The sequence below is a fragment of the Acanthochromis polyacanthus genome, chromosome 5, assembly GCF_021347895.1.
Source record: "Acanthochromis polyacanthus isolate Apoly-LR-REF ecotype Palm Island chromosome 5, KAUST_Apoly_ChrSc, whole genome shotgun sequence".
In the NCBI taxonomy this organism is placed as follows: domain Eukaryota; kingdom Metazoa; phylum Chordata; class Actinopteri; family Pomacentridae; genus Acanthochromis; species Acanthochromis polyacanthus.
This window is the reverse complement of record NC_067117.1, coordinates 3,694,374-3,713,349: the sequence shown is the minus strand read 5'-3', so window position 1 is coordinate 3,713,349 and position 18,976 is coordinate 3,694,374. Positions and strand designations below refer to the sequence as shown.

The 18,976-nt window shown below is 39.2% G+C and overlaps 2 protein-coding genes across 3 annotated transcripts in view; one reads left to right on the top strand and one right to left on the bottom strand.

The window, feature by feature from the left end:
• The window catches only part of LOC127533914 (CD276 antigen homolog), a 244,219-nt gene that overhangs the window by 148,710 nt on the left and 76,533 nt on the right, over positions 1-18,976 (bottom strand). The gene's annotated exons all lie outside the window — the stretch shown is intronic.
• On the top strand, positions 1,493-18,263 carry LOC110971830 (butyrophilin subfamily 2 member A2-like). 2 transcript variants are annotated; one of them, XM_051947935.1, is made up of 8 exons: positions 1,493-1,628; positions 2,035-2,191; positions 5,312-5,620; positions 10,828-11,112; positions 11,188-11,316; positions 12,883-12,930; positions 13,485-13,532; positions 15,468-18,263. In XM_051947935.1, exons 2-8 carry the CDS (start codon positions 2,128-2,130, stop codon positions 15,572-15,574), a joined length of 990 nt encoding a protein of 329 aa, XP_051803895.1. In that variant the 5' UTR covers positions 1,493-1,628; positions 2,035-2,127; the 3' UTR covers positions 15,575-18,263. The 2 variants fall into 2 exon arrangements, with proteins under 2 accessions (XP_051803895.1, XP_051803894.1); XM_051947934.1 differs by having other exon boundaries at positions 15,456-18,263.

Genomic DNA, 18,976 nt, shown 5'->3' with positions numbered 1-18,976 from the left:
TGAATGTGATGAGATGCCTTAGAGGACGGGACTGGGGAGCAAGTCGAGTATGCTTAAAAATAGTGTACACAGCATTAATCAGATCTGTTTTTGATTTTGGATGTGTAGTATATAATTCGGCAGCACAAAGTAATTTAGTGAAATTAGATGTAGTGCAGAGTCAGGCGCTGAGGATTTGTTGTGGAGCAATGAAGTCAACTCCAGTGTCTGCCCTTCAGGTAGAGTTAGGAGAGATGCCTCTAAAATATAGAAGACTGCAGCTACTGTTGTCATATTGGGCAGGTCTTAGGGGTCATAAAAGTAATCATCCAGGTTTAAAACTGTTACATAATTGTCAAGAAGGGGAGCGAGCTCAGCTGAACAGTTTTGGGTGGATAAGTAGACGAAAAGCTCGAGACTTTGGTATTGCACAGATGGATGTTAGTCCTGCTGTTCCGATCTCTGTAGTCCCCCCATGGATATTGAAAAGGCCTGATGTAGATCTTGAGCTACAGGGAAAGAAATGTAGTAGTAGTAGTGTAACAGGATATATAGAGAAGAGGTTTTCCTCCTGGTTAACAATATATACAGATGCGTCAAGGTTAGAAGATGGGAGGGTTGGGATTGCTTTTGTTATTCCAAGCCTTGATATTAGAGTTTTTAGAAGAGTAAATGATAATGTAACAGTGTTTACGGGAGAGTTAGTGGCAATTTTGTTCGCGTTACACTGGGTTGAAGAAAATACAGCAATGCAAGTAGTTATAGCATCGGATTCCAGTAGTGCATTAATGAGTATACAAAATATGAGGTCTGAATCGAGGCAAGATATAGTATACGATATATTACATGTGGTTTATCGAATAAACGTGTCTGGAAAACAATTAGTTCCTCTTTGGGTACCAGCACACATAGGAGTTGAAGGGAATGAGCTGGCAGATGCCTATGCAAAGAGAGGGGCAAGAAAAGAGATGGTGGATTCTCAAATTAAGTACAGTAAGGCTGAAATTAAGAGCATAGTTAAAAAGAAGTTAGAGTGAATGGCAGAGAGATTGGGATGAGGAGGTAAAGGGACGGTTTTATTATTCATTTCAAAAGAAGATTAGGGGGCCAGGGATGGGGGGTCTGTTGGCAAGAAAAGAAGAAGATGTAATACCTAGATTGAGATTTGGACATACACGATTGAACAGTACTTTGAAACTGATTGGAAAGCATCCTACGGGGCAGTGTGAACACTGTGAAGAGAGTGAAACAGTTGAGCATGTTTTGATGAGATGCAGGAAGTATGAACAGCAAAGAAGAGTTTTAAGTAGACGTCTGGAGAATAGAGGGTTAATCTTGTCATTGGGGACTGTTTTGCAGAGAGACTCTACGTTCGGTGTATATAAAGAGCTGCTGACGTTTCTTCGTGTCACTGGGTTAATTAGGAGAGTTTAAGAAGATGTTGACTGCTGGGGCCTTCCTGGCCCACACTTCTTACCGGAAGGTGGCGGTAAATGCAACCTGAAGTTTTATGCCAACCGCCATAAAACAAAAAGAAGAAGAAGAAGAAGAAGAAGAGTTTTCCGTCCCACTCGACCGAGTATTTAGAAGTCTCGGTCAGATGGACAAGAACACACATTGAGAAACGGCCTGTATTTATATCTTTGCAGGTGAGGAAAGTGCACAAGCGCCAAATGTATATATTTGTATTGCATTTATGTTTAATTTGTGGTGCCGTGTTTTATGTTTGCAGCATGTTAAATGTCATATTGGAAGGAAGCTAACGGTAGCATCGGCTGCTAATACAGGCCCACCAACCCCGCGGTAGCTGTAGCATAAACAATGTATAATGACGTTGCGCTGTAGCAATTGTTTGTTGTGTTCAGCAATTAGTGTTAAGCAAGTATAATTGTCAGTTCATTGGGTGTTTAAGGTGCGTATGTCATGTCTTGTGTGTTTGTTATGGAGCAATATGAGACTTAGCTATTAGCCTGGCGCGAGAAAGTAAACCCCGTCTTCACAGGAAGAGTTAAGAGCCACCAATACTGATCAAAAATTGTATTTGTATCTTTGCAGACTGTTTATGGGACATTAAAGTTACTGGCACCTGAATGAACATCGTCATCATTGTGCGAGTGTAACAGTAGCAGCGACTAATCAGCCAGAAAGATGAAACCGATCCATCTGTTGTGTCTCCTGATGATCACTGGAATGGTCAGCTGTGACAATAACGGTGAGTTTTAACTTAAATATAAAATATAGTTTATTTTGAAGAGTCGGTCACATTATAGCCGAGTCTTAAAATACACAACCGACACATAAAACAGACACAGTTGGTCCACATCAAAGCAGTAAAAACGTGTTTTCAGGCCAAAACTGTGAAGTTTGGCGCATTTTAAACCAATTTAAAGCAGAATTTAACACCAGCAGTGAAGCGGATGGTAAATATTCTTTGAGTGTTTTTTAAACTACTGTCAGATCTCATGTTTTTATCTGTGTAAATATAAACCACAGTGGATTTAATCTCGTTTAGTTTCCTTTTATGTGGCGATGCTCCATTTGAGGCAGAAGTTATGAATATATCCAAAAAACAACACCATGTTTGTGTTGAGGCTTGATTCGTTCGTTCAGTCACAATGTCCGAAGGTGCTTTGGTGCGTGATTAGATGGTTTGTTAGGAAATTAATCATTGGTGGGGTTTGTGGGGTTTTGGTTTGAGAAATAGTGACACATGGACCAATACAATAATTTAATAACCCCTAAAAGGAAATTCAATTGACTGGTCTCATCTGTTTACTTTAGAAATAAATTATCCAATTGCTGATGGTTTGACAGATTTCCTAAATCTTTCAATCCTGCAGTACATGGATAGGAGCCGTCCACTGATGTTTCGTTGTTCATTGAGGCAGATATGAAGTGGATGATCCATGTTCGTGAAAATGGTCTCCATCTTTCTAAGTGCCCGTCTCTCCACAGTTCAAGCTGATTCCAACCACAGAGTTTTAATCAGTTTGTTCAGACGCCTTGCATCCTTCTGTTTTATGCTGCCTCCCCAGCAGACTGCAGCATAAAACAGGACACCTGCTACCACAGACTGATAAAACATCTGCAGCATCTTACTGCAGATGTCTAAAGATCAAAGTCTTCTGAGGCAATAAAGTCGGCTCTGGCCCTTTCTGTAGATGAAGTCTTTTAGACCCGTCCAACTTACAGTTGGACAAGATGGGGTGCTGAGTGCATTAATGAGAAATAAAATGAACATTTTTGATTTTGGCAAATGGCTGCAATGACACAGAGAGTGAAAAATGTCAATGGGTCTGAATACTTTCCGTACCCACTGTATTATCAAGGTGGACACCTAAATATTTATATGATGTCACCTCCTCCATGTCCACAAGTGTTCACTGGCTGAAGAGGGGGTTTGGCTCTGCGGAAATCTATGATCATTTCCTTTGTCTTTGAGGCGTTGAGTAGCAGCAGTTTTTGTGACTCCAGTCACTGAAGGCACTTATCAGATCTCTGTATTCAGCTTCATGTCCATTTCTGATACATGCCACGATAGCAGTGTCATCAGAGTATTTGTGAATGTGGCAGGACTCAGTGCTGTATTTGAAGTCAGATGTAGACAGAGTGAACAGGAATGGAGCAGTGAGGAAGAGAGGAGCTTCTACTGTGTGAGACTATTTCTGCTTTTGCTTTATTTTGTGTGTGTTTATTTGACAATGTTATAAATTATAAACATGAACCCATTTTACACTGTGGAGAAGAAAAAATTGATCAAACACAGAAATGTCAGGTCCCAATAACAGTTTTTACAAAGGACATGGCAACATGGGACGACGTATATTTTTTGGTTTAAAAAATAATTTTTATTAAAAAAAATATTTTGAGGATCATAATAGACATATTCTTGAAAGAAATCAAATTTCTAAACTGGATCAAATGTCATTTTCTTTGAATATGTTATCAGAAGCTGCTTTACTACTTAGAAATAATTATCACAGCAATAAGAACTCATATGTGTGGAATTATTGAAAAAAATGTGAAATGCAGGAATATTTTTAGCATATTAATGAATAAGGAGGCCTTTGTGGTGATCAAAATAGTTTTAAAAGTCCAAACAAATAAAAAGGAGGGCGACAAAAAGACAAAATATTTCCACATAAGGACAGATTTGATCTGAACTTAAAAACTGAAGATGACATGTATAGTCACAGTCTGTTGAATACTAACATTAGATTAATTCATGCAGTATTCAGCGACAGTATATTTTTGAAACTTATTTTCAAATCAAAAAACATCTGTTTATTAAACAGATGTGTATCAGACATTCTACTGTAGAATACATGAAGAATCCCTCCTAAAATACAAAACCTAGAGAGAAAACATAAAATGTGGCGATACCGTGGAACGCATCCTCTTCCTAAGTAAAAAAAACAAACAAATAACCATATAAATAAGATTGTTTGTGTTTATTTCACCAGCTCAAAAGCTCTTCCACCCTCATATCAAAAAATATTGGATTTATATTAATAATTCTAAATTATACATATAAGTTACATTATGATATTATATATTATTACCTCACAGCAAAAGCGTACGTCAAAGTTATTATAGGATCATATTGTATATTATATATAATATTATTCTATCTATTATGTTTACAAACATCAAGAAGTCACAAATAAAGAGAGGCACATGTTTAAAGATGGAAAGTTTATTCGTCAACATTATTTATTAATCAAGGAAACATAAGATTATTTTTTTCACCCATAAAATCCAACGATAACCTGATATCAGACATGACTGTCACGTGATATTAAACACAAGCTTTCAGCTCACATGTAGAGGGAAACCAAAATGGAGCAGTTAATTTCATGTTTTTAACACCAGATGCCACCAAAGAGGACTGTGCTGAAAAGCTTGGAGTAATGAACCCTTTTTTGATACAAGCTTCATTTGGCCATCACTAGTTGTCACAATGGAAAACCTTCTATTTATAAAAAAAAACCCACAGAGGAATAAATAAAAGTTAATGTCAACATTTCAGTGTCTTCAACTCCTCTCTGTGTTTGATGTTTTCTGTCTAAATTTTGTAATTCTCTTAGTAATTTCATATCTGCAACATTACTTTGACTGCTTCAGTATCGCTGCCAGAAACCTGCTTATTTTTATTTTTACTACTGCACTGTACTGTACTGTGATTGTTTTTCTGTCTGCCACAAGAATTTCCTCCAGGATCAGTTAAGTTCTTTATTCTCTAAATTCTGGTGTTACAGCTGTTTTATCTGCTTTAACCAGATGACTTTCCATGTAAATGTACAAATTCAAACGTGCTTTTATCTCTCCAAAGGTTTCATCAGAGTGGTGGCGAGAGTCGGTGAAGACGTGGTTTTACTGTGTTCCCTCAGCCCTGAGGTGGACATCATACAGGCTTTGTTTGACTGGATGAAAGGCCGACAGGAAGTGTTTCTGTATGACGGTGGCGCTTCTCGGAGTGGAGACCCACAGTTCCAAGGACGAGTGTCTCATTTTCCAGACAAACTGAAAAATGGCGACGCCTCCATCGTCATCAGAAACATAACACTGTCTGACAGTGGAAACTACTCCTGCTATTTCCCACGTCTTCAGCAACAAAGATTCTTCATTGAACTTTTAGTTGGTGAGTGAAACAGTCAGCAGCTGACAGGTTTGAGTTGTTTTTTTGACTGGTTAGACCTCCAAGAAATACCAAATGTAATTCTGACTATTAGCAGTTATAACTGAGGACATTTACAGTTCAGTTTTATTTATATAGTGCAGATTGACAACATGTCATCTAACAACACCTAGCATAGTAAGATACAGACCGTATGAATTATGAACAGAATAAACAACAATCCAAAGATGCTTTTGGATTCTCTGAGTGATGATGAAAAAACCCCTCAGATAGAGAGGATTAATAAAAACCTCTGACAGAGGTCTGCCGTCTGCCTCCACTGATTAGATGAGAGTTTGGATGAGGGGATGGCAGGAAAATCTTAATTGCAAAGATTAAATTTTTACTATTGACTGTCTTCAAACACTGTGATAGATGCATGATTATTTCTCACTCATTAACAGTGTTAAAATAAACGGGGATACTAACGGTGTTATTTTTGTCAGTGATGAGTAATTAATTACTATTTCCATCGTTACAACACCGTTCTTGTTACCGACAATTAAATCAATTAAATGATCGTGATTGGCTAAGGCAGGCAAGGCAAGGCAATTTTATTTGTATTGCACATTTCATGTAACAGTGACAGCCCAGTGTGCATTACAGTAAAGGCATATATACATTCAAAAACAAAATAAAAACAAGTCGATAAAAGTTGCATTAAAATACATAAATAATTCAATTTCCATAAGCACAAGAGAATAAAAAAGTTTTCAGTTTAGACTTAAAAATTGCCAAAGTTGAGGCTTGTTTAATTTCAATGGGAAGACTATTCCAGATATAGACCGCGTGATACTGAAGCGTACCCTTACCACGCTCAGAATTTGTTTTGGGAACCTCCAAAAGACCCTTTCCTGAGGATCTCAGAGTGCGGGATGGTTCATAGGGTACCAACATATCAGAAATGTACTTTGGGGCAAGACCATGGAGAGATTTATAGGCTAATAGAGCTGCCTTGAAGTCTATTCTCTGGGCAACAGGAAGTCAGTGCAGTGATCTAAGCACTGGACTAATGTGGTCATATTTCCTGGTTCCAGTCAGAACCCTTGCAGCTGCATTTTGGATGCTTTGCAATTGTTGTATGGCTTCTTTTGTAAGGCCAGTGAACAAGCCATTGCAATAATCCAATCGAGGCAGAGCAAGCTTTCATGGTGAGCCAATCAGAGCAGTGTTCAGTTTACACACAAACCACACACCTGAAGTAGCAGAGGTCAGCTGCAGCAGGGACGAGTCTGGAGAGAAAGTTGGCGTTTTCTAAGTGGAAGTACTTGCACTGCTTTATTCTCCTTGGGGTAAAAGGCAAAAACGTACATGTGAACTGTACGGTATGTCTCAGAGAGAAGTGTTTGTTGTAAGCAACTCTAATCTAATGAGGCATCTCTCAATGCTTCTACAAAACTAGTGGCCAAAAGCACCGTTGTTGACACTGTTGATGCTAATAGCAGGTTAGCCAGGTGTGGCTAACCTGAGCTCCACTAACAAAGACGGACACAGAGCCACGCCGTCCAAGTAGCTAAAGCTGGATTTTTCTGCTCCAGCTTCACAAAAGCTTGTGACACAGACTGAACTGAATGGAATGATACACAGGTATGTTGTTGAGAACATGCTCCCGTTATCAGCAGTTGACTCAGACTCCTTCAGAGCCCTGATTGGCAAAATACCAAGGAGAGCAGGAGCCGGTCCGCCATGCAGAAGGACATTTCCTAAACACAGTACATGGAGGCCGAGTACGCTAAAATGAATGCCGAGCTCATCAGGGGATTTGAAGAATTAGAATATGTAACTTTATGCAGCTGGCTTGTGAAATCTGCTTAGAAAAAAATCCAGATTCTTAGATTTATGAAAAAAAAAGAGGAACGCTAGAGTTACTTTTCCTGGTAACTAGTTACTTTTATAGTGGAGTAATTCAGTTACTTAGTTACTTTTTGAAAGAAGTAACTATAATTACTTTTTAAAGGTAATGTGCCCAACACTGCTGATGTCAGTTCCTGATATCAGCAGTTGATTTTGTGGCTGTGGCAACGTAAACTAATGACCCTTCACTGTAAGTTTTACTTGTACAACCTATTTGTTGGATGACCATGCTTTGTAAAGGCTAAATGTAAAAATTAAATAAGTAGAAATATTTGAACGAGCTTATCTGAAACCACAGTCAGCAGTTACATCATGGTGTACATACAGTGCATCCGGAAAGTATTCACAGCGCGTTACCTTTTCCACATTTTGTTATGTTACAGTCTTATACCAAATCGGATTCAATTCATTTTTTCCCTTAAAATTCTACACACAACACCCCATAATGACAACATGAAAAAAGTTTTTTTGAGATTCTTGAAAATTTATTAAAAATAAAAAACTAAGAGACCACATGTACATAAGTATTCACAGCCTTTGCTTAATACTTTGTTGATGCACCTTTGGCAGCAATTACAGCCTCAAGTCTTTTTGAATATGATGCCACAAGCTTGGCACACCTATCTTTGGGCAGTTTTGCCCATTCCTCTTTGCAACACCTCTCAAGCTCCATCAAGTTGGATGGGGAGCGCCGGTGCACAGCCATTTTCAGATCTCTCCAGAGATGCTCAATTGGATTCAAGTCCGGGCTCTGGCTGGGCCACTCAAGGACATTCACAGAGTTGTCCTGAAGCCACTTCTTTGCTATCTTGGCTGTGTGCTTAGGGTCGTTGTCCTGCTGAAAGATGAACCGCCGCCCCAGTTTGAGGTCAAGAGCGCTCTGGAGCAGGTTTTCATCCAGGATGTCTCTGTACATTGCTGCATTCATCTTCCCCTCTATCTTGACTAGTTTCCCAGTTCCTGCTGCTGAAAAACATCCCCACAGCATGATTCTACCGCCACCATGCTTCACTGTAGGGATGGTATTGGCCTGGTGATGAGCAGTGCCTGGTTTCCTCCAAACAAAACGCCTAGCATTCACACCAAAGAGTTCAATCTTTGTCTCATCAGACCAGAGAATTTTTTTGCTGATGGTCTGAGAGTCCTTCAGGTGCCTTTTGGCAAACTCCAGGCGGGCTGCCATGTGCCTTTTACTAAGAAGTGGCTTCCGTCTGGCCACTCTACCAAACAGGCCTGATTTGTGGATTGCTGCAGAGATGGTTGTCCTTCTGGAAGGTTCTCCTCTCTCCACAGAGGAACGCTGGAGCTCTGACAAAGTGACCATGGGGTTCTTAGTCACCTCTCTGACTAAGGCCCTTCTCCCCCGATTGCTCAGTTTAGATGGCCGGCCGGCTCTAGGAAGAGTCCTGGTGGTTCCAAATGTCTTCCATTTACGGATGATGGAGGCCACCGTGCTCATTGGGACCTTCAAAGCAGCAGAAATTTTTCTGTACCCTTCCCCAGACTTGTGCCTCGTCACAATCCTGTTTCGGAGGTCTACAGACAATTCCTTTGACTTCATGCTTGGTTTATGCTCTGACATGCACTGCCAACTGTGGAACCTTATATAGACAGGTGTGTGCCTTTCCAAATCATGTCCAATCAACTGAATTTGCCACAGGTGGACTCCAATTAAGCAGTAGAAGCGTCTCAAGGATGATCAGTGGAAACAGGATGCACATGAGCTCAATTTAGAGCTTCATGGCAAAGGCTGTGAATACTTATGTACATGTAATTTCTTTGTTTTTTATTTTTAATAAATTTGCAAGACTCTCAAAAAAACTTTTTTCATTTTGTCATTATGGGGTGTTATGTGTAGAATTTTAAGGGAAAAAAATAATTGAATCCGATTTGGAATAAGGCTGTAACATAACAAAATGTGGAAAAAGTGAAACGCTGTGAATACTTTCTGGATGCACTGTATTAGCTTAATGCTATCAATAGTTTAGTCATGTGAGCGGCACCGAGTTGGCACTGGGCCCAGTTAGCTGAAGCTACTGAAATGCTACGTAACATTAGCTGAACATGAGTAGTTTGTGAATATCTATTTAACTTATAGAATCTATTATGAGTTATTTTAACTAATAACTTTACTTTCCAAGACGACACTCCTCTGACTCTCTGATCTGTTGCCTGGATGTTTGACGTGACGTCACTTTCAAGGCCGCGCTCTCGTGATTAATTAACGTCGTATTAACCCGCCGTATCAAAGAGTAGATACTGAGCATTATAGTTATCTGTAGTTTACCTTAGTGCTCGTGAGTACCGACACAGTGCAGGACTTTGCTGTGAAGGTGGAGACATGTGGCGGTATGTTTGCGACAGTTAAAAAAAATCGAAGTGTAACGGTTAGGATTTAGGAATTCCTAAGTGAATGCAAAGGAAACACTGCAAACTCATTTAGAAATAATTCAGATTTAATTCTCATTAGTCAACTGATATCAACAGTTAATTTCTTACCAGTGGGTCTGTCCATTATAAATATTGGTAACTTATTTACAACTAGTCAGCTTTTACCTTTGACTTCTGTTCAAGTTAATTACAGCTGTAAATGATTCACTTCTCACCTGTTAAAATGTTAATCTGAGACACCAACAAATGATTTTTTTATGAGTAAAATGTCCATTGCAGGTATCTGAAACTTCACTACAGCTTGTAAACTTTAACCACTGACTTCTATTCAACGTCAGTGACAGGTATATAATTAATTTCTGATCAGTAAATTTAATTCTCCCTGTGACAGACTGGTGACCTGTCCAGGGTGTCCCCTGCCTTCGCCCGAGTCAGCTGGGATAGACTCCAGCACCCCCCCCCCGCGACCCCAGAGAGGATAAAGCGGTGTATAGAGAATGGATGGATGGATGAAATTTAATTCTTTATGTCAGTGATTGGTTATTTATTTTGGTGGAAATGTTCATCGTAGATATCTGTAACTTAATTACAACTCGTGGACCTTTACCACTGACTTCCTCTGGTCTCTACAGTAGTAAACAGTAAAAGGCTCCACCTGGTGGACCAACCAGGTACTACAATACATTTACTGACATACATGTAGAGGAAAAAGGTTTTCTTCATGTTTTGAAGCTTGTGGAGCCACAGTACATCCTACTCTGACACTACACTGCTGCTTCTGGGATTGTTTTTGTGCTCACAGAGTAGAAAGGCTGATTTTCTGCTCGTGGATACTGTTTTCTGCTGATCTATCATGTGTTATAAATGCACAGTTTTTGAGATGGATCAAACGCCATATGAAGCGGATATTTTTATTATGTTTACAGGTATAGTTGCAAAGCCACGCGCCATGATACTCGACAACACAAAAGACCAGGCGCTGCTGCAGTGTGAGGTTCGTGGGGCTTTTCCAAAACCAAAGATCTCATGGATTGACAGTAATGGGACCATCCTTCCTGCTACGGAGAAGCTCGAGGACTCAGATGGTCTCCACTACCCTCCAGCTCTGACGTTTCAAACCAACGTAACCAAACCCGGCGTCTTCCGCTGTCGAGTCACTCAGGAGGAACTCAACCACACCACTGAAGCTCAGATTTCCACAATCATCTGTAGTAAGTTTGGTCCTCCAGATGTTATTTCAGTGTTTACTTTGTTTAGTTTGTGACTGTTAATTTTTTGTGTTACAGGTGACAAAAATGACAAAACAGTAACAGGATCCACTGGAGTACATGTTGGTGTCGTTCTGCTTTTGGTTGTTGTCATATTCAGTTCAGTTGTTGCTGGGATATATTGGAGGTGCTGGAGACCTAACAGAGGTAAGTAGAAATATGATGTTGTAATAAAGCATCCATAATGTGTTGACATCAGTATAAGGTGCTGCCTCATATCCAGAATCATTTCATACTTCTAGTGTTGTAGATTAACCGTAGTAGCAGATGGAGCTTCTTACTGTTTAATGCTGTAGCGACCAGAGGAGGCAAACAGTTCATGGTGCCCAGCAGAGAGCGTTGTGTGCTTTTAGCTAGCAATGGACACCATGACAAAGACTTCTATGGTGGTTAATGACTTCCAACTGTAATTTACTGGAACAGTGTTTATATATTTCAGTGTCAGCTCTAATACATCATTTGTCTGTTGACTTAACCATCAGTGTGTTGTTGTTCTGGTCAAATGTCTCAGATTAGCGTTAGAGTACTTTCTGAGATGTTTTTATTAAGTTTCCTGTGGACCCACTTCGAGCAGGTTTTCCATAAATTCAAATTGAAAGCTGTTTGAACGACAGTTTGTCAGAACTATTAGAGGTAAAATTCTGAAATATTTGCTGTTATTCCTCATCATGTCTTTGACTCATTCTGCAGTATTGGATGAGTAGATTTTTGACAAGTACAAACTGAAGTTGTTAGAGATATCCGATATTGGCTTTTTTGCCAAAAAACGATATGTCGATATTGTCCAACTCTCAATTTCCGATTCCAATATCAACCGATACCAATATATGGGCTTGGAAATAATTCCAAACCACAGACGTATTATTAGTCAGGCACAGCAAGTTTGTTACTACAGCCACACTTCCTAAACCTGAACTATTTTCTTTTGGGTGGGGGCAGGGGTACAATCTAGGTAATTAACAAGAAATGAAGATGTCTGCCTTGACAAACTCAGAATGCAGGTTATAGTAGTGCTAAAAAGTTCAGTAGGTGGTGGTGGTAGGTACTCCATCTGAATACAGCATGGTGCAACTATATTGTTTAGCAACCAATCAGTAATAGACATGGAAAAGGAAAGTGTTATAAGAGTGCGCAGCTCCGTTGTGAGAGAGAGAGAGAGCAAGCGTGAGTTGTCCGAGCGACCCTGAACGCAGCAAGAGCGTATGGAGCCCCTCTGGTGACATGGTGAAAAATAAATAAATGCGGCCACAATATAGCTATAATGTGCGCACAAAATACTAATTTGTGGCCACGAATTAGGTACAACGTGCGCACGAAATACTAACTGATACTATTAATATCGTTCCTGGACAGCTGGGCAAGCAAATCGAGCGCACCCTCTCTACAACCTGCAATAATCTGTGTACGGGCCGTACCTACGGGATGTTCCTGAAATGAGTGTCTTTTCTTTGCACAAACAGAGTGTTCTTCCTAAAGGGGGCGGGGCCAGCAGCAGCTCAGCCACATTTAGAACAGAACTGAAACCAGGAGTTATAAAGTCATGGAGAAATTGATCAATTTTATGTTGTTTGAAGCTGAAACACTGAGAGATTCAATAATTAGCTAAAAAAAGTGTAAAAATATGGAATCTTCAAGTTGTTGGTATCCTCAGAATATTTTAGTTTGCTACCTGAGCTCCAATGTTTTTTTCACTTGTCTTCATTTCTCCTGCAGAGACAATCCGCGCTATCTTCTCACGTAAGGCTAAGCGACCTGTCATGGGTAAGAGATTCTAAATATAACTCATTTTATAAACATGATTCTATGAGAGGAAATTCTCTATTTACGTATCCCAGCCTGTTAGGAAGCAGAGAGCAGGGCTGGACACTGAAGGCAGCACTGGAGCTGACAGGGTTAAGGCCACTGGCACTCCTAAATATTTCAGTACAAAAATCAACGGCTGTGCTGAGAATTCACAGATATTTCCATGTGAAATTATCCTCAGAAAGTTGGAAGATAGAAAGTCCTGCTCTGTCACATTCATTCATCAGTCAATCACAGACAGAGAGAGTCTTTTTCCTGAAGGGGGCGGGACCAGCAGCAGCTCAGATACATTTAGAACAGAACTGAAACCAGGAGTTATAAAGTCATGGAGAAGTCAACCAACTTTATGTTGTTTGGAGCTGAAACACTGAGAGACTCATTATAGGCTTTCATTAATGTCATTAAATAAGTGGAAGAATATGGAATCTTCAAGATGTTGATATCTTCAGAATATTGAAATTTACTCATTGAACTCTAATGTTTCTTCAATTGTACCGTCATTTCTCCTGCAGAGAGTCAAGACAATCACGATTCATCCCTTCATCCATCACCTCTCTTGGGTAAGTGTTTCTAAATAGAACTCATTTTAGAAACTCTATTGATTCTGCCAGAGGAAATCTTGTTGAAAACTGAAAGACAGAACGTCTTGCTCGGACACATTCCTTCATCAGTCAATCACACACAGAGAGAGTCTTCTTCCTGAAGGGGGCGGGGCCAGCAGCAGCTCAGCTACATTTAGAACAGAATTGAAATGAGGAGTTATAAAGTCATGGAGAAATCAACCAACTTTGTGTTGTTGGGAGCTGAAACACTGAGAGATCCATTAAAGACTTCATTCATTTGCTAAGACAAAGTAGGACAATATGAATCTTTAAGCAGAGAAAGCAAATATGTCCGTGTACCCCATCATACACCTTATCTCCTGGGTAAGGATTTCTAAATATAACCCATATTAGAAACTTCAGGTATTTTACAACAGGAAATTTTAATTTTCCATATCCTAGCTTGTAAAGAAGCAGTGTTTGCTCTACATTCATTCATGAGCAGCAGGCTGCCATTCCTAAGTCCTAGCCACCGCTCCTTCAAATTTCTTTTTTTGCTTTTTTTAATTGTTGCAAATACACCATCGTCGCATGTTTCCACCGTCACAGCAGAGTCCTGCACCGTGTCGGGTACTCATGAGTACGAAGGTAAACTACAGATAACTATAATGCTCAGTATCTACTCTTTGATACGTCGGGTTAATACGACGTTAGTTGCGACAGCGTGTCACATCAAACACCCAGGCAGCAGGTCAGAGCCAGGAGTTTCATCTTGGAAAATAGGGCAGCAACTTACCGGAGAAAAGTTGTTAGCTCACGATAATTCATAATAGATTTTACAAGTTAAATAAACATTCACTAAATATTGATGCCCAGCTAACATTACGTAGCGTATCAGTAGCTTCAGCTAACTGGGCCCAGTGCCAACTCAGTGACGCTAACATGAGTAAACTATTGATAGCATTAAGCTAATATCTACACTCCATGATGTAACTGCATTTTCAGATGAGCTTGTTCAAATATTTATTTTATTTAATGTTTGATTTTTGCATTCAGTCGTTAAAAAGCTATTTTCACCTGGGGATTCAATAAACAAGTTTTAAAAGTATAATCTACAGTCAGATGCCATTAGTTTACGTCGCCACAGCTCCCCAGAGAGCCTGCTGCTGCTGGTGGACAAAATCCTAGAGGAAACACTGGAGCCAACAAGGTTAAGGCCACGGCCGAATCTAAATAGTTCCATACAAAATATAGTTAGTGTCATCCGATAATGATTTGTGCGTCCTTGACTGCAGCTGTCTCTCATCTGTTCATTCATGCATACATCTGATATTACCACAGATGTTAACTAAGTTATCAGGAGTTAGAGGAGCTCTGACTCACTTCCATTCATGATGATCTTTGTCCTTCATGCGTCCAGTTAAAGACACAGCAGAGGGACTGAAATCATATAGTAACGTCTCAAAGCATTGTTTAGATGATGCCTTTAGAACGACATGTAAATGACGGCTCTGGTAGAGAGATGTTCAGCCATGTTCATTCAGTTCTGATACAGTTTGGAGTCCAGAGCTGCAGTGAGACCACCAAGTACCTTTAAAAGTGTTCAGTTCAGTTTTCAAATCAGCTGAATTTGTAAGCTGACCTAAAAATACCCTCCAAAAAAATACACATTAGTGCACCAAATAAGTGACAAAAATTAAACTCAGGGAACTCTTTTTTTTTAATGAGCCACTAAAGTAAATTCTGCGTTGTTGAACTTGTTTTATGGCTCTTATCCATGTTGCTCTCTCCTGACTAAATTCTTGTTTGTGTTACTCTCAGATGTACGTCGCTTTGGATAAAAGCATCTGATAAATGAAACTGTTGAACTGATTGTATGTGTTAGTTAATTCTAGTCATGGAAATTTTGAATTTTCTCTCATGTTATTTTCTCTCCTGCAGCAAATCCTCAAGAAACAAGAGAACCAACTGAAGAAGCAGAACCAGATGAAGCTTTGATGACCCCCCTGCAGAAAAGTACTACAAGCCCAAACAACCACTGCCAACCTTTTTTTCAGTAGTCAAAACACTGGAAAAAAGTTCAGAATGATTTTCAAGATACTGCAGGACAGTATTTCTTATATAGACGCCTGATGTAAACTGTCTCTGATGTACAAACTGATTTTTCCTTTGCATCGTCTCAGTCAGTTTGTTTTTTAAGAGAAAGTCGACATCAGGTTGTAATTCTTTAAAGTTCGCTGCTTTGCTGAACTCAGTGACATTTTCCTGAACTTTCCTGAATCAGAACACAGGAGAAGTGAAACATCACTGACATGTCAAATGATTCAAAATTAGTTATTACAGATTCAACAAGTAGAGTGTTTTTGTTATGAACAATCCAAAAGAAATACTTTAGAAAAGCTGTATTTAATATTCAGGTCCCAAAGTAGAAACTCAATGAAACCAAAGTGAATCCAGCTGTGATCACTAAAACTAAACTGAGTCCACCTATGAGCTGTATCTGTGTCTGCATCATGGCTCCACATGGAAAAGAATGAACAGAGGAACTGAAAATATGACTGTGAGGCTTCAAGGATGGAAAAAGATCCAAGATCAACTAAACATCAGTGAACCACAGAGTCAGCAGTAATCAGGAGGTCTAGAAGGAGTTACTCCTTTTCTAACCCGAATATCTCGTCATATAAACGCACATTGGAATATCCCCATAGAAAGAAACGTTAATTTGCGTTCTGCGCATGTTTCATCCAAAAGGACTCTTGGTCTTTTGAGTACTGCAACTACTTGTATGCCGCGTCTGGCACGTGACCCACCGGAAATACACAAGGAGAGGTAAACAGACATGGAGAAACCCACACGTGGCACCACAGCGTCAGCACAGCGTCACACTTTTTTCCAGCTTGTAGAACATGTTTCAACACTGTAATTGACAATATTTATTCTGAAATTAATTATTTAACGTTCCAACCAATTTCCACACAAGCTGACACACCACGGTGGGAAATTAGCAGCAGCCAGATACTGGTTTAATTTGACATGGTTGGTAGATTTAAGGCACAAAATGATCATTTACAATGGAATGAATCATATTTGGACATATCTGTCAGTGGCCTAAAAAGTTAATTTCACTTCCTGGCGGCTGGCGCACACATGTTCACTCACACGCTCACGGCTTGTCACGTCAACAAGAACAGCACTGAGAGAGCACAGTACTCCACCAAGACTGTTCATTACCTGACCTTGTGCTGAATGCAGGTGTGTGTTCTACATGTATACATACTGAACCACGGGACCTAAATATGTAGCTATAGGACTCAGAAACACCTCCAGAATTTAATCAACTGTTCCTTGTATCATTTCCGATACGTCCACAGTGGTAGATTTGTTGTAGGATCACAATCGTGATCGTCAGCAGGCCAATATAAGCTTTGGCTTATATTAAAGGGAAAGCCAGCAAAGAGCAGCTGAAAAAAATAAGAAATGTGAAAACAATTGAGCAGAAATGAGTGAACTTGAGTCTGTGATCAGAAATAAAGGAGGACGTATGAAGTGTTCAAGAACCTCAATAATGAAAGGTGGACTGACTTTTGTGGCATTGAGTTTCACTGTGGAGCCTGAATTTTATCTCTGGTAAATCTAAACTTTTAGTTTTATATTTGACATCAGAGGAAATACTCTAGAAGTAATCTGATTACTGTAGATGAAGCAGCTTTAAATCATTTGACATTTAGCTGATCACATGTAGGTGGTTTCATTTCTGCTGAGTTCTGGATGTTAGAGGCCTTTTCTGTGACTCAGGTGGTAGAGGGTTTTCCACTAATAACAAGGTTGGTGGTTCAATCCCCGACTTCTCCACATGCTGAAGTGTCCTTAGGCAAAACACTGAACCACAAGTTGGTCCTGATGGCAGGCAGCACCTTACATGGAAGTTCTGTTTCCATTGGTGTGAATGAGAAATATTATCAAACACTTTGAGTGTCAATAAGGAAGAAAACTGCCTTATAAGTGTAGATGTATGTCTGTGTAAGACCTTTTTTATTCAGAGTTATTAAGTTAAAGCAGAGAAGTTGTCTGTTTTTGTATTCTGCCAAAGTTACAGCACTTGATGATGTAAAAATGTTGATTCTTCAGCCCTCCTGGAGCTAATATAACCTCATTGTTACAGGTTGCCTCATATGAACGGATTTTCTTCTTTTCTAACGTTTTGTCAAATATCTATAAACTTTTATACTGCAAAGTTTCCATCCAAATGTCTTAAAGTTTAGAGTTACAGAGTTTTAGTTAAGAGTTTTGTGAGTCTGTATCCTGTTGATGTTTCAATCGATGATTTGCCTTTTTAGTGCATCGATGAACTCACATCATGCTGCCATTTAGTTGTATGTATATGTAGCACTATTTATTTTTTATCAGTGCAATGAGCATTTTAAAATTATTGCTGGAATTTTTCAGTAAAAATGTACAGAAAAATGACAGTGACTGATGTCAGTGATGATGCACTTGTGGTTTTTCTTTTTTTAAATAACAGTGACAGACTTTGTTTTATTTTCTTGATTATCTTATCGTGTGTTGTGTTCTTTTCATGTGTCTTTATTTAAATGCTGGACAGATCTTTTGTAGCACAAACTATGCAATTAACATTTAATCTGACTTTAATCTTAATATTATTCACATTGTCACTGTTGTGAATACTTTATCTTTGTCTGCTCACTAGAACTTGCATTAAAAAATAAAAATGTCTGATTTCCATCCACAGCACCTGGTATTTAGTGACATTATTTTGCACATTGAACATGTTGTCCTGTTTACCTTTATTAGTTTTACATTTAGATAATAAATATCAAATGCAGTTCAAAGTGCTATAAAAGCAAATGGTAAAAAATGGTAAAAATACACTTATTTATTTATATTTTGGGTTTACTTTAAACATATCGAACATGTTCACTTTTCTGGACTTTGAATTTATACTCACCAGCCACTTTATTAGGTACACCTTACTAGTTAAATGTGGGACCCTTTTTTCCTTCAGAACTGCTTTATTTCTTGGTTTCAAACTTTCAACAAGGCGTTAGAAACGTTCCTCACAGGTTTTGGTCCATTCTGACATGATAGAATCATCAGCTGAACATCCATGATCCAATCTCCTGTTCCACCACATCCCAAAGGTTCTACTGGACTAAGATCTGGTGACTGTTGGAGTACAGAGAACTCATCGTCATGTTCAAGAAACCAGTTTGAAGTGATCTGAGCTTTGTGACATGGAGCATTATCCTGCTGGAAGTATCATCAGAAGATGGTCCACTGTGGTCATAAAGGGATGGAGATGGTCATCAACAACACTCAGGTCGGCTGTGGATTTAAACCAGGATCAGTTGGTACTAAGAAAACCACAATCTTTTTGTTGTTTGTTTTGGAATTTTTTTGGGGAATTTTTCCATCTTTTGTTTTTTGTTGGGTTTTTTTTGGCT

Excerpts from the sequence above, each read along its gene's own strand:
- LOC110971830 (XM_051947934.1), top strand. The coding sequence starts at position 2,128 with ATGAAACCGATCCATCTGTTGTGTCTCCTGATGATCACTGGAATGGTC. Across the intron at positions 11,113-11,187 it reads GATTTCCACAATCATCTGTA|GTGACAAAAATGACAAAACA; the intron begins GTAAGTTTGGTC and ends TTTGTGTTACAG. Across the intron at positions 11,317-12,882 it reads GTGCTGGAGACCTAACAGAG|AGACAATCCGCGCTATCTTC; the intron begins GTAAGTAGAAAT and ends TTTCTCCTGCAG.